At 33.6% G+C, this 22,135-nt stretch overlaps 2 protein-coding genes across 2 annotated transcripts; both read right to left on the bottom strand.

Annotated features, from left to right (window-relative positions):
• Window positions 1-272: 272 nt before the first annotated feature.
• Window positions 273-17,408, bottom strand: LOC122589040. Its single transcript, XM_043761279.1, has 9 exons — window positions 17,294-17,408; window positions 9,994-10,830; window positions 5,015-5,833; window positions 4,763-4,909; window positions 4,093-4,199; window positions 1,506-1,863; window positions 1,320-1,391; window positions 1,106-1,221; window positions 273-860 (listed from the first exon to the last, which is right to left on the bottom strand). The coding sequence occupies exons 2-9, from the start codon at window positions 10,531-10,533 to the stop codon at window positions 458-460; spliced, it is 2,562 nt and encodes an 853-aa protein (XP_043617214.1). The 5' UTR covers window positions 10,534-10,830; window positions 17,294-17,408; the 3' UTR covers window positions 273-457.
• A 30-nt stretch (window positions 17,409-17,438) lies between these two features.
• Window positions 17,439-20,614, bottom strand: LOC122587549 (serine/threonine-protein kinase pakD-like). The gene is made up of 5 exons (XM_043759731.1): window positions 19,601-20,614; window positions 19,427-19,474; window positions 18,291-19,304; window positions 17,528-18,115; window positions 17,439-17,453 (listed from the first exon to the last, which is right to left on the bottom strand). Exons 1-5 carry the CDS (start codon window positions 20,612-20,614, stop codon window positions 17,439-17,441), a joined length of 2,679 nt encoding a protein of 892 aa, XP_043615666.1.
• Window positions 20,615-22,135: the final 1,521 nt, after the last annotated feature.

Here is a 22,135-nt window from a genome sequence, read left to right as displayed (position 1 = left end):
AGTTAAAAGAGATCGATAAGAATGGTTGTATACTTTGTTGATATCAACTATTGTGAATTGGAGGAAACACTTTAAGGCGGCTACACACATGCATAGAATAGATTCTACCCTTCTAATTATAATGAGAATTTAATTTTAAACCGAAACTATTATGATAATTTCATGTAAAAATCTTATTAGGGAAATGCTAAATACAGCCCTAGCAAACCCCTATATCCTTTATGTAGAAAAGTTTGGAACGAAAAAACAACGATCTTAATTACACGTGGGAATTCAAGAAGCTATTAAATTATAAATTCAGATTTCATCGAGGACAATAATGAAGTACAACACATATATAAACGTTTATGAGGTAACTCAATTGTAACAATGCAAGTTCAAAAAGCCTTCTCCCAAAAGTGAAACGTACAACGAATACCAAGAACACAACATAAGTGAATTATTCAAATACATGCTCTTAGTTGGGCCGAATCTCAAGGCTGCAAACTATAAGGCCACACATTGTTCCATCATAAGTTATCAGTTTTAGATTCATTGGAACATTATCGTTTCTTAGCTTGGACTTTGAGTTGAATTTCCACACCATCACCTCCATCCATCCGTCTTTCCTTTGTTTGGGAACCCAATCAGTATCATGTAAATTCCATGGACTCGGGTATCTAAAATAAAGAATTCTAGTCTCTTTGTTTTTCCAGTTGAGTACATCTCGTATCATCACTGGACCATGCAAGCCATTACATTTTTCTGAAAATTTGAACACGAGGTAACACATATAATCTGTATCTGGTGACAACATTCGACTTTCAATCTTGCACTTGATACCAAATACTTGTTGTGGTAAAAACTCCACCTCTTGGCATCTACATGAAAAATATTATGTGAGAACATACTTCTCTTGAATACCTAGTAATGTATATATCAAAGATGAATAATGAATTTCATGGTTCAACTATTGATGTAATATTGGTATTTGTTATTAAGGACCAACACAAGAAAATAAACTCCAACAACTTCCAAGAGTTAAGAATTGAAGTGCATAAGGGAAATTTTAGTTGTTAGAATAAGATGTTACGAATTGAAAATATGTTTATAGTAATATGCAAACCTTGACAGGGATGAAGGATTAAAATCAAAAGGCTTCGCATTACATGAATCGTATAAAAATTCCATTGGTGAAAGCCTAAGATGTTTCTTTCTGTTCATCTCATTTATGCAGAACATCTGTGCATCAAATAGTTATAAGAATTTAACCATAAAAATATGCAAATTCTCCAAAAGTTTTATGTTTTTCTAAAGGAATAACAAGAGGATTGTTGCACCTCGTCAATGTTCGAGGATGATTTCAAAATTTGTTGGGCATGTTTTGACTTCCCAATTTCTCCATAATTAACCTGCATAAAAATTGTAAGACCATAGTTAAACACAAATTTATATTTATCGCCTCTTTGTTTGAAAATTTAAACCAAAATAACCTAAAATGATATTAGAGTAATATTTAAACTTGCATTGTTTATGGATCGAAACTCGATGCCTTCAACATAGATGACGTTAGTTCCACAATAGCATCGTGAAAAGCTCTTCAAAATAGCATCAAAGTCAACATCTTTCTTGTCATTTGAGAATCGAAGCAATTCAATCATCATCCATTCATCATCCCTCTGTGTAGCGAAATACGAATGTAAATTGTATTTCCCCATTTTGTAACTTAGGTTTACATACTCCCTTGCTCGAAAATTTCTTGATCGATAAAACTTGAAGACTAGATAAACCCCATATTTGATGCCTGGAGTTAAAAATTGAGTTTTTATCCTGATTTGGATCTTCAAATTAGAAATATCCAATATTTGCGCTACTTTCTTAAACCTGCAATAGTCATAAGATCTTAAAAGTATAAATAACTTATTAAGTCTAACCTATATATTCGCTAGTGTTAGGTGATAAATGGATGTGTAGTATGTCTAAATTGTGATTGAACGTGTCCAACTGTGGAATAGGCATACTTTATATGTAATTTTGTTGCATTTCAGGTTGGACAAAAATCAAAATACAAAGCATATTTATACAGCAAAATGTAATAAATTAGTGGTGGCCATAAAATTACTGTCAAGGACCATAAATTTATTATGGTATCGTAAAGATGATACCTAATGGTTTTACAAAATCACATAGAAAGCTTCAGGGGAGGTTGAGAGGTATAAGGCTAGGTTAGTGGTTAAGGGTTATAGTTAAAGAGAGGGGTTTTGATTAGGGTGAGACTTTCAGTCATGTGGTCAAATTGGTTACATTAAGGTGTTTGATTATTTTGGCTATTAATAAAGGTTGGAAATTGTTTCAACTTGATGTTACAATGCTTTTTTGTATGGTGGATGTTTATATGGATCTTCGTCTTGGTTGTTCCGAGTATGGGCCTAACAAAGTATGTAAACTTGTAAGTCTTTATATGGTCTTGAACAAACTTATAGGCAATAAAATGCTAAGCTTACCAGTGCATTGACTGAACATGGCTTTATCCAAAGTATGTATGATTATTCTCTTTACGCTAAAAAACACTAATTATGGATTCATTGCTTTATTGGTTTATGTAGATGATATTGTTATCAATGGTGATAATGTTGATGAAATTGATAAATTTAAACAGTTTTTGAGCAATAAATTCATAATAAAAGACTTTAGTCTTTTAAAATATTTTTTGGGTACTGAAGTTTTAGAAAATGCTAAAGGTGTGTGTATGACTAGAAAGTATTGTTTGAAACTTTTGGATGAGTTTGAGTTATTGGCAGCCAAAGCAGTGGCTACCCACTTACCTGCAAATGTTGTGTTAAATGACCAAGAAAGGTATGATGATAACTATATTAAGGATGTGACTCCATATCAAAAGTTGGTTGGAAAATTTATTTATTTGACCAACACTAGACCTGATATTATGATATATCTTACATTGTTTAGTCAACATATGCATGCACCTTTACAGTCACATTTTTTTTTTGGGAACGGCTAACAGTCACATGTTAAAGCCGCCTTAAGAGTACTTGGTACTTAAAAAAAAAAAGTCTTGGTTCTGTTATTCAGTTGGAAAACTATTGTGATTTGAAGCTTAGTGTTTATGTTGATGTTGGGCAAAATGTCCTAGTCCTAGGAAATTTTTTATGGTTTTTGTGTTTAAGTTGGAAATTCTTTACTTTCCTGGAACAGCAAGAAGCAAGCAACTATATCCAGATCACACTGAAGCTGAATATTGCGTGACATCTGCTACCTGTGAAATTATATGGATTGCAAATATTTTGACAAACTTACTTCCTGTACTGTGACAATAGTTCTGCTATTCAATTAGCGGCTAATCCTGTGTTTCATGAAAAATCAAAATATTTTGAGATTGACTTACGTCTTGTTAAAAGTAAGTTCATGTATGATCAATACTATCAAATTGATTCTTATGATCAAGTTGCAGATATTTTTACTAAGGGTTAGAAGATGCTCACTTTTGTGATCTTGACAAGAAACTCAATATGAGTGACATGTTTAAAAGGGTTTACCTTTCTTGTTCTACTCAAACTTAATAGTTTGAGGGAGGATATTAAAATAATAATAATATTTTGTGTCAAACTTTTAAGTTTAATAACCTCCAAGGGCTTATTCTGCCAAATCAGGTAAGTAGGCAAGTTAGAGGTTATATCTTTTACTATTCTATTTTGCAGGTACTAAATATGACAAGTCTCTAAAGATGAGGCATATATTGATATATATATATGTAAGACAATTGGGGCTAGGGTTCTTAACTTTTTGCGTCTGAGTCAGTATACGATTCTGTGTATTATTCATCATCTTTCTGTATCTGTTTATCATATATGGCTATAAGGTATTAGTATTCTATTGTTTAAAGAGTACTAATTTGTTTAGGGCTAAGTTGCAGAAATTTATGGACAACCTAGTCTTTTAGATCTGCACACATTAGTGGAAAAAACATTGTTATTGAGTTGTAGTAGATATTAGCTTTAATTTCATATTCAATAGAAGCAATATATTTACAGGAAGCTCATTCCAGAATTGTAAACAAATTAAAAAAACGATTGACCAATGTAAAAAGAGAAGAACCTTGATTTTGGAATCGATTGCCATTTGCGTGATGAACGGTTTTTGTATGAAAATGTCATTGCTGATATCATTTCAGTTCTTTCTCCATTGGCGCCAAGCGTAAACCACTGTTATAGGTGACAAAGAAGTTGAACCCCATGTAACTTCGATTGTACTATATATTCTGGACTAAAATTTTGTCCAACTATCTTATAAATAAAAATTCGCCTTTTATATCATAGCAATAATATCGATCTTCATCTTCGTTTTCATAATATATATAGGGACCAATAAATAAACAATAACTTTAGGCTTATCTAAGGTTAAATATGGTTGGCTTCTCAGTAGTATATATACATGCAATTAACTACTACATATAATACTTTTATAGTAAACCGTGTATAATATATATTTTTTATTTCACAAATACATATAGAAAAGAAGAAAAACACTGATTTATTTTGTAAGAGTATGTAGATAGTTGCGATTAATTTTCTCAGTTTGCAATTGGAAGTCTTTACAATAACCAAATTATTCACATAAAAATATGAAAAGGATTGACAAAGTAAACATCAACTTTTTTTTTTCCTTTTACGTTGATAGGCGTGAATTATTCATTAATATAGGGAGGTCTAATTTATATAAATTGGATTATACATGATAAATAATATAGAATCGAGATAATTATTACCACTGTGCCTTGTTGAAGGAGGATTCCATTAGTGAGAATGTCATATAAATCCTCTTTCACTTCGGTAGGAGTTCTTGACCACAGAATGTATTCCTTCAACTCTTTATACTCTTTCGGCACTTTGTTGCCCCAAATCTCATATTCTACCTATACATTTAATCCCACATTTAAACTATTTTGTTAGAAATATCATTTTACCTATATAAGTATGTTTTTGCATCAGATTATATATCCGAAGTAGAAACCACTTACTTGTGCATCTAGAGCATTCTTAAGCCGTTCTATCATCTCTTCTACGACCGACTTCCCCTCCTCTGTCTCTGATATGCATTGCAGGGCAACCTCCTGATATGCAATTAATGATTCTGGAACAATCTGCTCCTTGAGACCCTCAAACACCAACTCATCAATATTCCCTTTATCCTTGTAGTGTCTTTGAACCAAAGGAACTAAAGACTGAGAATGATCTTCACATCCCTCTGGCCACGCCAATCTCCCGCACAACATCTCCAATAAAACCACACCAAGTGAATATACACTATTATACAAACCTGATTCTTGGCGCTGTGGGTCAACATAGCCCAGTGAAACTTTAGCATTCCAATAACAATCTATTAGAATGCTATCACTTCTGAAGTCTCTATCTATCATCGCTGGCGGGTTAGTTGGATATAATGCCCTTGCTACATCGATGCCTATATTGAAGCGTTTTGCCCAACTTAAACTAGTGTCATCCAAATCCTTATTGAGGCTTCTGTTATACGCATGCTCATAAACAATGATTGTTTCACCCTTTTCACTACAATAGCCTTCAATAGCAACAACGTTCTCATTCTTTATACACAAGAAATGAAATTTAAGCTCTTTGAAAAATAGATTTCGGCCTTCACTTGACTTGCTATCCCATCGTTTCACAAGCGCGGTGGTGTGTCCATTACCATTGGCATGTAAAAATTCTCCTTCATATAGCTTCCAGTATCTTCCCTCACCAATGCACTTCTCATCACTAAAGTTATGTGTTGCTGATTCTACGATTTTTAGTGAAATTTGTGGGCTTTCTTCAACGTATTTCTGTGAATCATGACACTTTATTAGTACAGTAATTAATTTCAAATATATATTGTATCTAGCTAGAGCAATGATATACTTTGAATTAAAACCCGTCAAAAAGTTCCCGACACATGTCAAATCATATCAAAAACCAATATATATATATATATATATATACGGGGGATGGGAACATAAGGCTGTTAGGAACCTAAGCTTAGATGCGGGACACTCACATATTAATTTTTTAAACCATAAAAATCATTGGGGCCCAAGCATTTATTCATTAAACAATAAATAATAAAATATTCGTATGTGAGGGGTTCCACACCTAAGCTGAGGTGTCGGACAACCTTATTCCCTTTTCCCATGTATATATTGTTGCAAAAAATATAAAATCATAAATCAATTACTCCCACTGTCCTACTAGAAATGTCAAGTTTTGAATTTTCAAATTCTAACTTTCCTAACTTTGACCTAAGTAGATAAGGACTGAAATTCCGGTGTTTTAGTCTAGGACCGGTATTTGAAATGTCAGTTTTTTCGGTGGGATTTCAGTGGGATTTCGATAATTTTAATATTATGCAAAATATTATATATAATCACTAGACTTATGCCCGGGCAATGCGTCGTTGGCGGTGGGGGAGGTGATGGCGGAGGAGGTTGTGGTGGGGGCAGACGGTGATGGGGGCAACGACTGTGGTGAATGTAAAAGTAGTTGATGTTAAAGGTGGTATTGTAGTTATTTTAAGGGTGTGCTTGGTTCAAAGTGGGGAATGGAAAAGGGAAAGGGAATGCAATGAAATACCAAGGAATACTAACATTGCATTAGTATTGTTTGGTTTACACAAAGAATCATTATCATTACCATTCATATTGCTTGGTTCTAATTAATACTCTATAATAACAAAAGGAAATCATAACAAGAAATAATTTAAACAACCATAATACAAGATCTCAAAACATGAACCAAGTACGAACATAAAATACCAGAACAACATAACTTAAGGTTGTTTGTTTTTTCCCCAAAACAAGATATTGCTTGTGTGTTTTTCTTCATATCACAGTCACCGTATGAAAGATGTAGTCATTCCTCATTAAAAATATTATATATATATATATATAAAAATGTAATCTCTTCATCGATCTTGTCATACTCACAATGGAACCACCCGATCAACGACATCGCCAACGACCTCCAAAGCACAAGCTCCAGCTTTGAAACCACATGGACAACCGCCACTAACTCTTCACGTACCACCACCAAACCATCATCAGGAGAACCCTGTTGGAATGCTATACATTCTGAGCCCAATAATGGCAATAACAGTTTATCTCTTGCTGACCTCCGGTTCAATTCATTCACAGACTCGAGCGGGTGATATCGGGTCGGTTATTTATCAGAGATAAAAAGATCATCAATGAAGAATGGGGTTTTTTGATGGGAGGAAGTTGGGGTGATAATTTTTGATTAAAATATCATCAATGAAGAATGGGGTTTTTTGATGGGAGGAAGTTGGAGTGATAACTTTTTGATGGGAGGAAGTTGGAAAGCAGATGAGGATGAGAGATAAAACAAAAGAGTAAAACAAGGATGTGGATGAGAGAAGGACAGATGATTAATAGTGTGAGAGACGGAGTGGGGTATTGATAGTAATTCCCCCCAAAGTATCCTATAATGGGTCATTACCCACTTTCAGTATTGATTACCCACTTTTTTTAAAACCAAGCATTATTATCGATTATCTTACCCATTCCTCACCCCCAAATACATCCAACCAGGCAGTCCCTAAGTGTTGGGGATCTATACTGTAAATTATTTCATTAAGGGTATTAAGGGTAATTATTGCATTAAGGGTATTATAGGTATATTAGATAGAGATGTTTAAATTAGCGAATAAAGGAGAAGGGTATTTTTGGTTTTTCAAAGGTAGAAAGTTTAAGGGAAAAAATGGTGGTTTGTTTTATTAGATAGTATAGATATATATACCAAAACAATTGCAATTATACACAAATAGCAATTTTGTTAAGTTATTTTTATACACATATCAATTCATCTAAATATCAAAAGTCAAGCTTAATAGTGTCAATACTTGATAGATTAGTGTCAATACTTGTAAAAATTAGTGTTTCTTATGTTATTTTTAAGTTTGGACAACAAAAAATAAAAAAAATAAATAAAACTGAATACTGGTATACCATCGAAATTTGGACCAAAATTTGACCTATTTCGGTGAGATTTCGGTAAATTTCACCAAAAATCCCGGTACCGAAATTTTGGACAGAAATCTGACCGGTATACCAGCGGAGGACCGAAAACCGAAATACCACAGGTATACCCCTGGTATATCACCGAAATTGACTACATAGACTTTGACTTTAACTAATTTTCTTTGTGTTGGATAATACTTGATGAAAGTTACATGAATTGATATGTGTCTTAGAAGTGTCTTCATCGATATAATTTTCTTCAAGTTTTATATAACACAAATAAATATATATAAAGTAAAAGTTTAAAATATAAAACTTTGAATATTCAAAATAGGACACTTTTTAACGGGGCGGAAAGAGTACTACATTACTACCTTTATTAATTAATAGTGAGACAAGTGACTAGTATTCGGATTTTATTACGTCGCATACTGTGTTGGTTTTCTTTTTTTTGTCTTTTTGTTTAGGATGCACGTTGCATCCTGATTTTTTTTTCTCATTTGAATCTTTTTAAATTATAATTACAAGAAGTCATTACATTACAATGGCAGGTAGTCGGGCAACAAGTTGCGCCCGCTACCCCATTTTGAATAGCAAACCCGATTCAACTAAATACTAAAATCAACATTTTGGGCCTTAAGGGTCGAGGAATTACTATTAATGACTTTTTGAACCCATTTCAGAAGTACATGTTGATTCTCAGGGCAAGTTTTCTCGTGTTTTGCAACTTTGCTCAACTCAACCTTGACTCCAAGGCAAGCTTTCTCAAGTACTGATTTGAATTTTTTTGTTTTCTTTTTTGTTTGGATGGTAGTTGGGGGAAGGGTGTTTCATTATTTGTTTCTTGCATGATTTTTCGATTTTTGTTTATTTTTAATTTTTGATTTCCTTGTGCAAAGTATATGTTTTCAGTTTGGGAAGATTTGAGTGTAAATGTTCACAGCTAATTAAAACCGTGTGTTTAGATATTTTATATATATAAAAAAAGAAGTTAAATATCAATTAGTTATTTGGGAAATTTTATGTCTCTATATAATCAAGAGATGATATATGAGCTTAAGTGACATTATTAGTTGATTGACAAATAAGATTTATGCTTAGATGTTACTTTATCTTATTATTTGATTTATTTTTTTCTCAAAATATTATTTTATTTTATTTAATTATGTCATGTGTCATGCCATATTGTAATTACTTATTAAACATTAGTTATTTTAAGTGAATAAAATTTGAACCATATATTAAAGATGTGATGCTAATTAATATGACACCCTGTTAAATTTAAGATCGAATGAGTATTTTTTATGAAATATCACCATTTATAAAGGTCATCCCAAGATATGCTCCTTTGATTACACTATATTTTTCCCAATCAAAACCTTACAGAAGTAAATTATATGAGATTCTTTTTTATTGATTTTGTTTTTTTTTATGGCTAATTCGATTAATGATGCAAATCTAATATTATATTTAGAACTTTTGTTCAATTCATGAACTCACGGTAAATTATATTTCTTTTTTCCAAGAGTTAAGATTAAGAATTATTTGAAACTTTTGATGAAAAATGAAATCATTATCAATTACACAGCTACAGTTTATTTTTTATATAGTATTAGTAAATTTGTGATTTGTATGATTACTTCAAAGATTTTTTTTTTGTTTAATTGTTTCTTAAATATTGAATTTAAATTATTGAACTTGTAAATTTAAATTCATTTCTAAAGTTTTCAAATGAAATATATTATGAATTATTATATTTTATATATAACAAACAATTATCTTAATTATATTTTGTTAATCTAGTAATTGATATAATTAGTTAATTTAAAAAAGGAAAAAAAAACTCTATCACTACACATACGTTTGGTCATTGGTGACACTTGCAAATAGATTGGAAAATTTTATGACCAAAATTAACTTTCCATGAAACCAGGTTTTCTACCAAATTCTTCTACAAGTAGGAAAACACTTACTTGTTCCAAGTATGCATCCTGAAGTACATGTCCCACGTTTCCTGGGCTTACAGGCGTATTGAAGAAGTTCTTGACAATCTCGGTGAATAGATTCAATGATTCGGGAGCAATCTTTTCCTTTATCCCCTCAAATACCAACTCATCAAGATTTTCTTTTTCACCTAAGTGTCTTTCAGCCAAATACAATAAAGGCTCGGAATAACTCTTGCCCCTATCCAATCTCCCACACAGTATCTCCAGTAAAACAGCAAGAATTTCATTGGTTTCGTAGTAATATGCCAACTCTTGTTTTCTCCATGTTGGGACCTTGATCAGGCTCAACTCCAAATTAGAAACTTTACCATCCCAATCACTATTTACTAGAATGCGACTACTTTTGATTTGTTTCAGCACAATACCATCAATATTTACTGAATCCAATACCCGTGCAACATCCATGCATAATTTGAGGCGTTTCACCCAACTAAAACTAGCATTGTCCAGATGTTCATCAAGACTTCTGTTATACCCATGCTCATAAACAATGATCTTTTCATTCATTTCATTACAGTAGCCCTCAATACAAACAATAGCATAAACATCATGATTGTTTTTGTCTCCGCTCTTATACTGGGAAAGCACTCTACGCTCTGCCAAAAATTCATTACTCGCTTCACGAGACTTTTTGTCCCACCGCTTAACAAGAGCGGTTGCATATCCATCAGCCTTAGCATCTGGAAACTCTCCTTCATATAGCTTCCAGTCTTTTCCCTTGCCAACACACTTGTCATCACTGAAGTTTTGTGTCCCCTGTTTTATGTCTTCAAGTGAAAGTTGTGGGATTGCTTCGAACTTTTCCTGCCAGCCATGACACTCAGTTAACTTTGCAATTCAAAAAAAAGTTTATACATATATCAATCAAATAGTAAAAACTAAAAACCCACCACCTAACTGTGGATCCGCTAATTAACCTTAAAATTAATCTTAAAGTATTTTGGGCTTAAAAACATATAACATAGGACTATGAATAAATTTCTACAAATAATAAGAATAAAGTAATGTTATGTATACAAACAAATTTTAAACAAATTGTTACAAAATAATGTGTAACATTACATGACTTGAGAGAATAAAGAAAAAGAAAGAGCTTTGCATATAGTTGGTCAATCTAATTTGCTACGTCAGTTTGTAAATTTGAGTTTGTAAGGATTCGTTTATAGTTTTTGTAAACCCAACAATTCTTACACAGGTGATATCTTTACCTTTATCAAAATTTAACTCTTTTTTCTGAAAACGTGAATATACATAATATATATATATTATATATTTAATATATAATATATATATATATTCCCTTCCCCGTATTCCCGTATATATATATATATAAATACATATAGGATAGAGTTGAAAAGAGAATGCACATTAAGGAGAGAAGGTAAAAAAAGTTCGTTTTTGATGTTTTATGATTTTTTATTTCTTGTTTTCAATTTTTCACTCTCTTTTAATTAAGTAATTCCAAAGAAACAATATTTAAAAACTAAATTTTATTTTAAAAAAGGGCGTAGCCCGTAAGCTATAGGCGAAGCCTGTCATTCTATGGCGGAGCCATGACGGTAAAGGGCGAAGCACTTTAGGTTGATCACCCCATCACCCCCTATGACCAATCCCCTCTTATGACCTATCCCACCAGCTACCCTTTATTAATACCCTTTATTAATACCCTTAAGGGTGAAACCCATACCGTACACTTAGATGCATAGCTCACTTACTGGAATAAGAAAATTTATATTTATATTTTCTTGTAATGAGTTAATAAAAAGACGAATGAAAAAATTAAAAAAAAAAAAATCAAATAAAGCTAAAAAATATCAAAACGAACCTTTGTGCTACTTTTCCTCAAAAACTTTCTATCAAAATCTCTACCTATGAAGAATGGGAATGATTGGCTGTCATGTACCCAAACTTAGGTATAGAACCCCCAAATCAGTATGTGATGTCGTTAAGGCTGGCAATTGTGACACGGAACCTGTTAATACGACACGACACGATCTGTTCTTAACAGGTCTGAACCTGTTAAGACTGGTTAAGATTCGTGTCTTAACAGATCCGGACCTGTTAGGAGCTGTTAAGACATGTTAAGATTATACATATATATAAAATACCAAGAATTGATATTATGATTTGATATATGATTTTTATAAGGTAAGATGTTTATGAACTTTTGTAATGTAAGGATTATTGTCGCTATATAATAGTTGGAATTTGTAAGAATTTTTGTATCCTTAAGGTTTTTTTTCAATATTAGTCAAAAATTCTATAATATACATGTTAACAGGTTCCTTAACAGGTGCACCTGTTAATTTTCGTGTCGTGTTCGTGTTTGAAAAAAATGACACGATTAGTTAACAGGTCGTGTTCGTGTTTGACCTTAACAGATTCGTGTCTTAACAGGTTCGTGTCTTAACAGGTTTCGTGTGACCTGTTATGCCAGCTTTAGATGCCATGATGGGTTGTATAACTAAGCATCTTTCAAGATCTCTACCCTATATATAATATATATACTAACTTATGCAGTTATGCCCGCGCAATGCGGCGGCGGTAGTGATGGTGAATGCGGAGGCGGTGGTGGTGACGGTGGGTGGGGGGTGGGGGGGGGGGGGAGTGGGGACGGTGATGGGGGCGACGATGATGGTGAATGTAAAAGTAATTGATGTTAAATGTTGTATTGTAGTTATTTTAAGTGTTGGGGATTTAAACCGTAAATTATTTGATTAATTGTATTATAGTTATATTAGTTGGAGATGTTTCAATTAGTGAATAAAGAAGGGTATTTTTGGTTTTTAAAAAGCCAAAAGTTTAAGGATAAAAAAGAGTGGTTTATTTTATTAGACAATATACATATATCTATATATATATATAAAAGTTCTATCATGGTGGTGGAAGAATTTAGCACATTCTTGACGCAATTTAGCGCATTCTTGCCGCTTCATCATGTGTAGTTAATAGGGTTAATTACTTTGTTAACTATACTACATATATTTGATGATGACTTTACATAAAAGAAAGAGTAGATTATGCAGCAATTAATATTATCCATTACGTAAATGACAGGGTTGATGCAACAATTAATATCATCCATCATGCTCCTCATATCGGTTAATGTATAGCCATAACTATCCTAAATTGCATGTAATGAGGTCATTTGAATGGGTTGTTTTACATATCAGCCTTAATGGATTTGGATTGTAGGGATGTCAATTTGAGCGAGTCTAATCATGGAGTGTCGGCAGAGGCAGAAACACTTGAAGAAGCATTGAATTAGGCACGCGATAGAAGAAACAGTGTAAGTGGGAAGCTTTCTCTAACAGATTTACACATGTTACCATTACACTCTTATGAGGTGTTGCGTTCCAAATCCTGTGTGATGCCACCTTTAAGTTAACAATTGAGATATTTTATGTTCACATGAAAACAGTTGGTACAATTGTACATGTACCAATGGTAAGTGTCGAAATGGCCTTGGTCGTAACAATCACACGTTTGGTGCGATGCGTGTTAGAAGGGGGCTTCCAACCCACGTGCAAGGTGTATCTAAAGTGCTACACTTAATATACTTGATTATGTTGACTTGAAACCATATTAGTCTAGGTATATGTTATAGAACGTGCATTTCACTTATTTTATGCTAAAGTTGTATGACATGGGGTCTAGCATACACTACAAATCTACTTCCATTTGAAGTCAAATCTACTTCCATTTGAAGTTGTGTTATAACCCTGCATGTTTGTCTTGCCTTTTATAAACATGAACCGCCTTTTTAATTCAAAGTATTAGTTGTATGGTATCCAATATATAAACGCACGATTTCTTACATTCAGATGCTCTGTCTCTGTTTGGTAGTGGGGTTAAAGACTAAAACTAAATGTGGGCTATGTGTATTTTGCTTAAACTTTGAAATGCCAGGTTTCGGGTTCACCTCCATATCAAAGATGCTACTGCCCATACCGTGATTGTATTATTTGATGAGACTAAGGTAAAGTTAACAAGATGACTGCGCCGGAAATTTTGGATGGACAAGCTCAGGTACACCTTCTATTTAATGTTTTTACTCACTTAGACCCATTACCCAACACACTCTTATTAAAATGACCTCTTAAGGATGAAGTTTAATAGAAACTTCTGTAAAAAAATCTAGATTTTAATAACGTGTTCCGTGCTATCTAAAATTGGGTCTGCTATAGATAATAGATGCATATAAGTATCGTTGGTATGGTTCTTAGTTGAGGTTGAGTAGTATCAAACTATAGATATCCTATCACTCATCAAGAACCAGTTCTGCATAATCATTATCAGTATCCAGATAAGTGGTCTAACAATAAAGTTACATTATCTAAAACGTAAATCACATAACAATATAGACGTAGCCGTGCATCGCACGGGCCTTCACTCTAGTGTACGGGCCTTCACTCTAGTGTGAGGAATGGGAATGTATGACTGTCATGTACCTACGCTTAGGTATAAAATTTCTCAACATCTTAATATTTTAATTCATAAATAACATGGGGCCCAATCATTTATTAATTATACAATAAATATTAAAAAAAAGTAGTATATATAAAGCCTATTACAAAATAGATTACATACTTTGCCGGACCGCCGTTTTTCAGTCACTTCGATTCAGTCACAGTTTTTCCGATTGCCGTTTCCAATCCCCGTTTTTCAGATTTTTTTATTTTTTTTCAGGCCGTTCAATCGCCTTTTTATACAACCTATCAGAAAATCTGTTTGCCGTTACCAAACAACAGAAAGTAGAAAAAAAAAAAAACATTTTTGTTCGCCGTTATCGACAACAAGATATCCAAACCGTTTTTCGATCATTTCACAGACATTTTAAACGTTAGTATTTCAATCAGGAAGTCAGGAAAAAACAGAAAATAAATTCGATCGGAGAAAGTGATGGAGAGCATACCGTTCGTTGATCAGCGAATCGCGAACCAGTGAAGAAACCCTATTTTTTTCCCCCAAAAAAAGAAGTAGAGACTTTAACGGCTCAAGAAAAACCATCACCACCGATCAGATAAAGAAGAAGAATAGAGACGGTTACACCGGCCAAATAGGCGGTCAACGAAAACAGAGAGATGCCACTGTCACAAGCAGAAGGCTTGCAAAGGAGAAGAAGAAGAAATTTGAGATTATTGTTTTGGATTTTGAGGGTGTTTGGCTTTTTTGCTTTAGGTGTTTGTTTTACCTTTTTAGGTTTAGTTTATAAAAACCATTTTTAAGAAGAAAATAAATAAATAAAGCTCTATAACAAAAGCTTAAAGTATCTTTTCTTTTTCTTTTAAAATTAAAATAAAATCTTATAAACTTATTAAAAACAGTAATAAGCTACTTATAAAATATAAACATAAGCAACAAAATAAAAGCTAACCCAAACACCCTCCGAAGGAGATAGAGGATCAACCATGTCATAGTTAAAAAAAAAGGGGCCGCAAAAAAAAAAGTGACACAGTTCTCTTTTTTTAGGTTTTTATCGAGAGACTTTTTATTTAACGATAAAATTTTTTATAAAAAATGTGTCATTAGACATGTTTTTTTTTAATTATTAAATGTGATTGAATGAATAAATATATATATATAAGATAGGTAATTGACTATTATTTTTGCATATTAATTGAAAAAAACTAAATGTATTAAGTTTTTAATTATTAGGTATATTAAGTAAAAAACAAGATAATAGTTTCAAATGAAAAACACTTGTAATTCTTTTTTTCTAAGACTCAAATTATGGCTATGCGTTATAATATTTGCTTTCTCAATCCTAATGAATATAGCATAATTAAGATCTCGTACCAAATTTATATTTGACAATATTCGAACTCTCACCTCTAAAAATATAGTCAGTAAACCACTAAATAGAAAACTCCTTAATCATTGAGCTAAACGCAAGTAACAACACTTTTCAAAAGGTTGGGTGTGTAAGTGTGTTATTGTCAAGGATTTTAATAAAATGATTGTAAACAACAAAATTGTTAGCCAATTGTTTTAGAAATATGCTTTTTAAATAATATTTAGCCTCCGCAAAAGATATAGAAATTGAGATAAAAGAAAAATTATACTATGCATAGTTTAAGATTAAAATGTTTTACACACTTACCAATAGGGTGAAACACTAGTGGTACCGCCATCATATAACCATATGGTAAACAGATGAAGGCTACATGGCTAGAGATCACAGGTTCAAAACTTGTCAAAGACAAGTAGAGAAACTATATCTTGTGATCTCGTATTCTCGTGTGTGAGGATGGTGACTTACCGGACATGAGTTTTATGCGGTATGCGCTCCGAATACCAAATGGTACATGGTACCAGGGATTCCCATCCATGCAACTTTTTTTTTTTGGTTTAGACACTTTAAAAAATGATTATGGGAAAAGAAAGGAAAAATGGTTCAAACAACAAACGGAGAAAGAAGCACAAGAACAGAAGAAGGAAGTCAAAATACATAAGGAAGATTAAGAAGCTACAAGAAGATTGCTTCACAATGATCGACAAGTTTAAGAAATTCAAATTGAAAAGATTAAGGATATTTGAGACATTGACTTGAAGAATGGAAGGACATGAGGCGACTAGCATGAAGATTCAAAGAACAAGACTTAAACAATTAGGGGGAGCTGTTGTTAGAAAGTTGTGTCTGTTAGTTGGAAAGAATGTCTGTAAGGAAAGGATCGTACAATGGTTCACAAGGGAATATTAACGAAGCAACACATCTCTTCATTAGTACCATTAATTTCATTGTCTAAAAACATATGATCATTTGTATAGTTATAGTAAGAAGAAAAAATATGTAAGACAAAACATGAAGTGAGTAACAACAATTATTCATTCAATATACAAAGTTTATTACATAGTACTTGTTCTTGATCCTACTAGGACCAACAGGTGCAAGTTTATTACACAGTAATTGTTCTCGACAAAGGTTATTAATGTGACTTTTAAGGATTATCGCTTGCAATATTGACATTGTAGGCAGCTACATTTTCAGACATATTTACTTGTTCTTGTGAGGATTTCATTATCTGTTTAATTAGATGACTGTGTTAGTTGTCGTGGAAATGACCAACCATGACACAAGTCCCCATTTGTGTCGTACGATGTCATGTGTTATGCATTGCATATAGTATTTCTCGTATTTAATCAGATGGGCCGGGGCGTGAAAATTATACTGATAATTGTTGCTCTTTAAAAGAAATTAGAAAGATAACAAACTAGGTGATGTAGAAAGAGGCAAGATTCATATGAAAAAGATGTAAATACTTACTTGGATATTCTGTGCATCGATAAGTCGGTCTACCAAGATATCTAAGTCTGGCTCATCATTCCAAAAGCACAAACTGGCAGCATATAGGAATTTATTCAATGAAATTGGATGGATCTGATCCTTTATACCCTCAAACACCATCTCATCAACTTCTTGTTCTCTGGCCCACCAATCGAGACGCAAAGGGCCTAGAGGCTTAGATGGATCTTCCGACTCCAATCTCCCGGACAACACCTCAAGTAAGAGTACACCTAATGAATATGCATCATCTTTTTTGCTGATGGTAACAGTTGATTGGTCAAATGGGTCGGTTGTACACAACTCCAAATTAGAAATTTGAGTCTTCTTGTCACCGTCTATTAAAATGTTACTACTCTGGATGTCTGCATGCATCATCAGCTTCCCTGATGTGTTGTTGTAAAAACGTATCAATCCCCGAGCAACATCGATGCATATTTTGAGACGTTCTATCCACCTGAGACTTGGATCGTTCAAATGCTTATCAAGGCTTCCTTTTGATGAATGCTCATAAACAAGGATTTTTTCTTCCATTTCAGTACAATACCCGACCAGGTTAGTGATCTCTTTACATTTTTTATTCTTGAATCCAAATTCAAGCTCTCTAAAAAATAGCTGCTGATGTCCTTGACCAGACTTGTTCCATCGCTTTGCAATGATGGCAGTAAATCCTTTATCTTGTGGAAATTCTCCTTTATATAACTTCCAAAATTTTCCTTCTCTAATGCAGTTGAAATCGCTGAAGCTTTGTGTGGCCACATTTATGTCTTCAAACAAAACTTGGAGGTTGTCCTCGTTGCTTTTCTGTTAAACATGACATTCAATCAACTATCTATAGAAAGTGAGATTCGAACCTTAATGGATTTACCCAAGGTCTATTAATTAATGTATTTTGAAATTGGATGGATGGGCAAACTACAATCTGACAAGCAATTAAAAATGGAAAAGGGAACTATTTTTGTAAACAATTATAACTTACTTGAAAGTTTAATGCTTTCTCAAGTTCTTTGATGACTTCTTCAATTGTTGGACGCTCATTTTGAGTTTCCGCCAAACATTGATAAGCAATATTTAAAAATGTGTCCAAAGAATGTTGATCGGCTACTCTACTTTGTGAAGAAATACTTCCATCTGTTTCCTTAATACTAGGATCCACAATTGCCATAGATTTTCCCTCCTTGAAGAGACGGCGTGCTATAGATGGAAGCCCCTTCTCAGTATCGGTTGTGTGAATTTTATCATAGGCCAACGTCCCCGACAAAAGTTCATATAAAACTACCCCAAAAGAGTAGATATCTGACGCTTTCTTTAGATCACCTGTCTTTTGATATGCTGGATCCAAGTAGAAATCTGTGCCCGCAATGGTTTTAGTATTGATGGTGCTATTTTCTGAATTTATAGTGTATAATCTGGAGAGCCCAAAGTCAGCAATCTTCGCTCTTAAGTTATTGTCTAGTAAAATGTTGGCGCTCTTTATATCACGGTGTATAATTATTTCATTGCCATCCAACCCAGAATGTAAATAATCCAATCCATGTGCGATATCAAGACATATTTGTATACGACGACCCCAACTAAGATTAGTCATTCTATAAGAGCGCTCCAAATAACCATCAAGGCTTCCATTAGGAACATACTCGTAAATAAGGATCTTTTGAGGTCCTTCGTCACCATAGCCAAGAAGAGATACTATGTTTTGATGCTTACATTTGCTAAGCATTTTAACTTCTGCGACAAACCCTTTGTCTCCCAAGCCGTTTGCTGTATTAGAGATGACCTTTATTGCTACAGTGCTGGATATCTTGCGCATATGACTGCCGTCATCTCCCCCCTCGATTGATGAAGAGGTTTTACTTTCAAAATGTTCAAGGTTGGCTTTGTAAACCGTAGCAAATCCACCTTTCCCAATTATATATTTTGAATCAAATTCCTCCGTGGCTGATAGTATATCCTTCAGTGGAATCTTCAAATGTTCAAAACTTTCCCCCTGCAACTATAGTTAATACACTATGTCCTTGAGTTAAAAGACCATTTACACATTGTCAAAGTCAATGTTGTATTGTCAAAGTCAAAGTCAAAACATCCATTTCAATCTAAATAACACTAAATAATTACCTGCAATTGAGTGGATGATGAATTTGTACATGTAACCATTGAGTGTTCCTATAATATAATATCCATTCAGACAATTAATAAACAGATTACTATACTTATATTTTAGGTCGTGATGATTAAAAAAAAGATAAAGAAGATGGAACGTAGAAAACGAAAGGCAGTTGACGATCTTACATGATATTTCTGAAGTTCCAAGGATTGCTCAAGTTCCCTAACAACTTGTTCCATATTTGGGCGTTCTTCTCGTTGCTCCATCAAGCAAGCATATGCTACATTTGAGAAGATCTCAAGTGATTTTGAGTCCATATTTTTCTGCATATCGGAATCTATCATTTTATCCAGCGTTTTACTCTCCCAATGTAATCTGGCGAACTCAGCAAAATTCCAATTATCCTCTGTAGCTTGCTCTTGCTCGTATGGAGTAGACGCTTCCCTCCCAAACAAGACTTCAAATAAAACAACTCCAAAGGAGAACACGTCTGACTTGACAGTCAAAACTCCAGAATTTGCATATGCTGGGTCCTTGTATTGTAACGTGGCCTCATAATTCCTATAACGTAAAAGAGTATTTCTTTCCACTAGCATAAAAGGCTCAAAACCTTGGAGCTTGGGTTGCCAGTTGTCATCTAGTAAAATTTCCGAGCTCTTGATGTTGCCATGTATGATATAAAAAACAGGTCCCGCGGAGCTATGACCAAAAGTATATGTATGATAGTCGGATGGCATAAAGTGAGAATTATGAATGTATCTCAATGCTCGTCCGACACCAATACATATGTTCAGTCTTTGCGTCCATGAGAGGGTTAAACCAACGGATAGATGTTCGGCCAGACTTCCATTGGCCTCGATCTTTTTTATCAACAAAATGTCATAATCACTGATGAAGGATAATTTCATGGAGCTGATATTTTCATGCGAGCTGAGCAAGCATAGAGTCTTTAACTCTGTCGAAAGATCATTGTTACGATACGCATACTCTTCCTTGAACTGCCGTACTACAACAGGGACCGTTCTTTCCGATTCCAAGATTTGTCCCCTGTAAATCTTCCCAAAGGAATCCTGTCCAATGAGATTTTCATCAGCGAAGTTGTTAGTAGCTGATTTTATCTTTTCAATTGGGATCTTCCGATCGTATCTTTTAAATTCACCCAAAATTGCTAACTCAAAACGTAAATCATGCCTAGACATGAGGTTTGAGAATATATATCAATTTGAGTCAGCAAAACTCGCAACAAAATATACTTAAAAGGCCAGAATTAATCCGGCCAGCTGGAGGAATTGGAGAATGTTGAGTTTAATTTCTTTCTATGCCGATCATCGTGTTTGATTATCGGGTCAAAACGACAGGCCGGTATTTTGGTTGAATGACACGATTATACAAAAATTTTAATGACAAATGTGACGAGGATACAGTTGGAATATGCGATTTTCTGTCTTATATGGAGATATATAAAGATTTTAAAACTCACTCGTATTTGTTTATTGATATAGTCACTTTCTTCTAGTAGTAATAGATCCACATAAATTGAACTTGTCTCCAACCTAATCGATAGACTTAATATGTCAATTATTCGCTCTTTATTTATTGTTGACTTAATACCCAGAAAAATGCTAGAGCTTAAAATATACAAAATTTAAAGATACAACGAAATACACAAACTATATGATCCGATGCACGAGTTAATTGCTTATACTGCAAAATGGATTAAATAATTAAGACTCGTGCCTATTATAATAAAATCGAGACACGAGAGAAAAACGTAATCAACGAAGATCGTGTCATCGGTTCTGTGATGTTTTTGACGCATACCATAACATGTTTTTGATAAGAAACAACAAAACAAAGTACCAAAGAACATTTACATCAACATTGAAAATCAAAGGAAACATAAAAACTACATGCCCATCAAGCAAAGGTTAGTTCTCTCGCTATCTCCAATGCTCCAAGAAATCCAAGCCGAATCCGCTACAGCCAAACAGCCAATGACAAAAGAATACATATTTACCCAACACCAACTGGATTTTTGCTCCCATCTTCCCATTTGATACGATTTTCCGATGCGCAACGATAAGAAAGAGACCGACAAGATGGAGTTTAAAGATATCGATGTTGTTGTTTTGGATATCTATCGTTATGAAGATTATTGATTTAGCTCACCAAATGTGTCACCATCGGATGAACAATATACCCTAAAGAAAATTGAAGGATGAGATCTTATAGGTTAGATTATTTTATTTTTTTTTGTTATTGAACGATAAACATATCCACTCCTACACTATCTCATGTAAGACTATGTGTAGTCTCTACACGAATAAGGTTAGGTTTGTATATAGAATGAAAATTTAACACTAGTGATTTTTGACTCGTTAGATTTTTGTTATTAAAGTTATCGAAACCTTGTTATAAATGATATATCGAGTTGACTTTATATGTTATGTAGCTTAATTTGTGTTGTTAGACATTTACCCCCTATCAATGATAAGTTGATGTAGTGGTTTGGAGTTCCCCTAGTGACCTATAGGTCTCAGGTTCGAATCTCCATTCCACCAACTTTGAGATATAGGTAGTCCTTCTATTAAGGCTTGACTTGGGTATACCCAGGTTCAAGTCTGAGAGGGCAGAGTTTACCCCTATTAATCGTCGTGCCTTCAGGCGGATTCATAGGGGTTCCCCCCCATTGGGTTTATGAAATAGACATTTCTAATTCG

Source organism: Erigeron canadensis, chromosome 2 (genome assembly GCF_010389155.1).
Source record: "Erigeron canadensis isolate Cc75 chromosome 2, C_canadensis_v1, whole genome shotgun sequence".
Lineage (NCBI taxonomy): Eukaryota > Viridiplantae > Streptophyta > Magnoliopsida > Asterales > Asteraceae > Erigeron > Erigeron canadensis.
The sequence above is the reverse complement of the archived record's forward strand: the minus strand, read 5'-3'. Positions and strand labels throughout refer to the sequence as shown.

Bases quoted from the DNA above. Each gene is read 5' to 3' on its own strand.
- LOC122587549 (XM_043759731.1), bottom strand. From the start codon at position 20,614: ATGTCTAGGCATGATTTACGTTTTGAGTTAGCAATTTTGGGTGAATTT. The intron at 19,305-19,426 runs GTAATTATTTAG...TATTAACTATAG, and splicing joins CATCATCCACTCAATTGCAG to TTGCAGGGGGAAAGTTTTGA. The intron at 18,116-18,290 runs GTAAGTTATAAT...CATGTTTAACAG, and splicing joins AGAAAGCATTAAACTTTCAA to AAAAGCAACGAGGACAACCT.
- LOC122589040 (XM_043761279.1), bottom strand. From the start codon at position 10,533: ATGAATGAAAAGATCATTGTTTATGAGCATGGGTATAACAGAAGTCTT. The intron at 1,864-4,092 runs GTTCTTCTCTTT...TGACTATTGCAG, and splicing joins CAATCGATTCCAAAATCAAG to GTTTAAGAAAGTAGCGCAAA. The intron at 861-1,105 runs GTTTGCATATTA...TTTTTCATGTAG, and splicing joins AATCCTTCATCCCTGTCAAG to ATGCCAAGAGGTGGAGTTTT.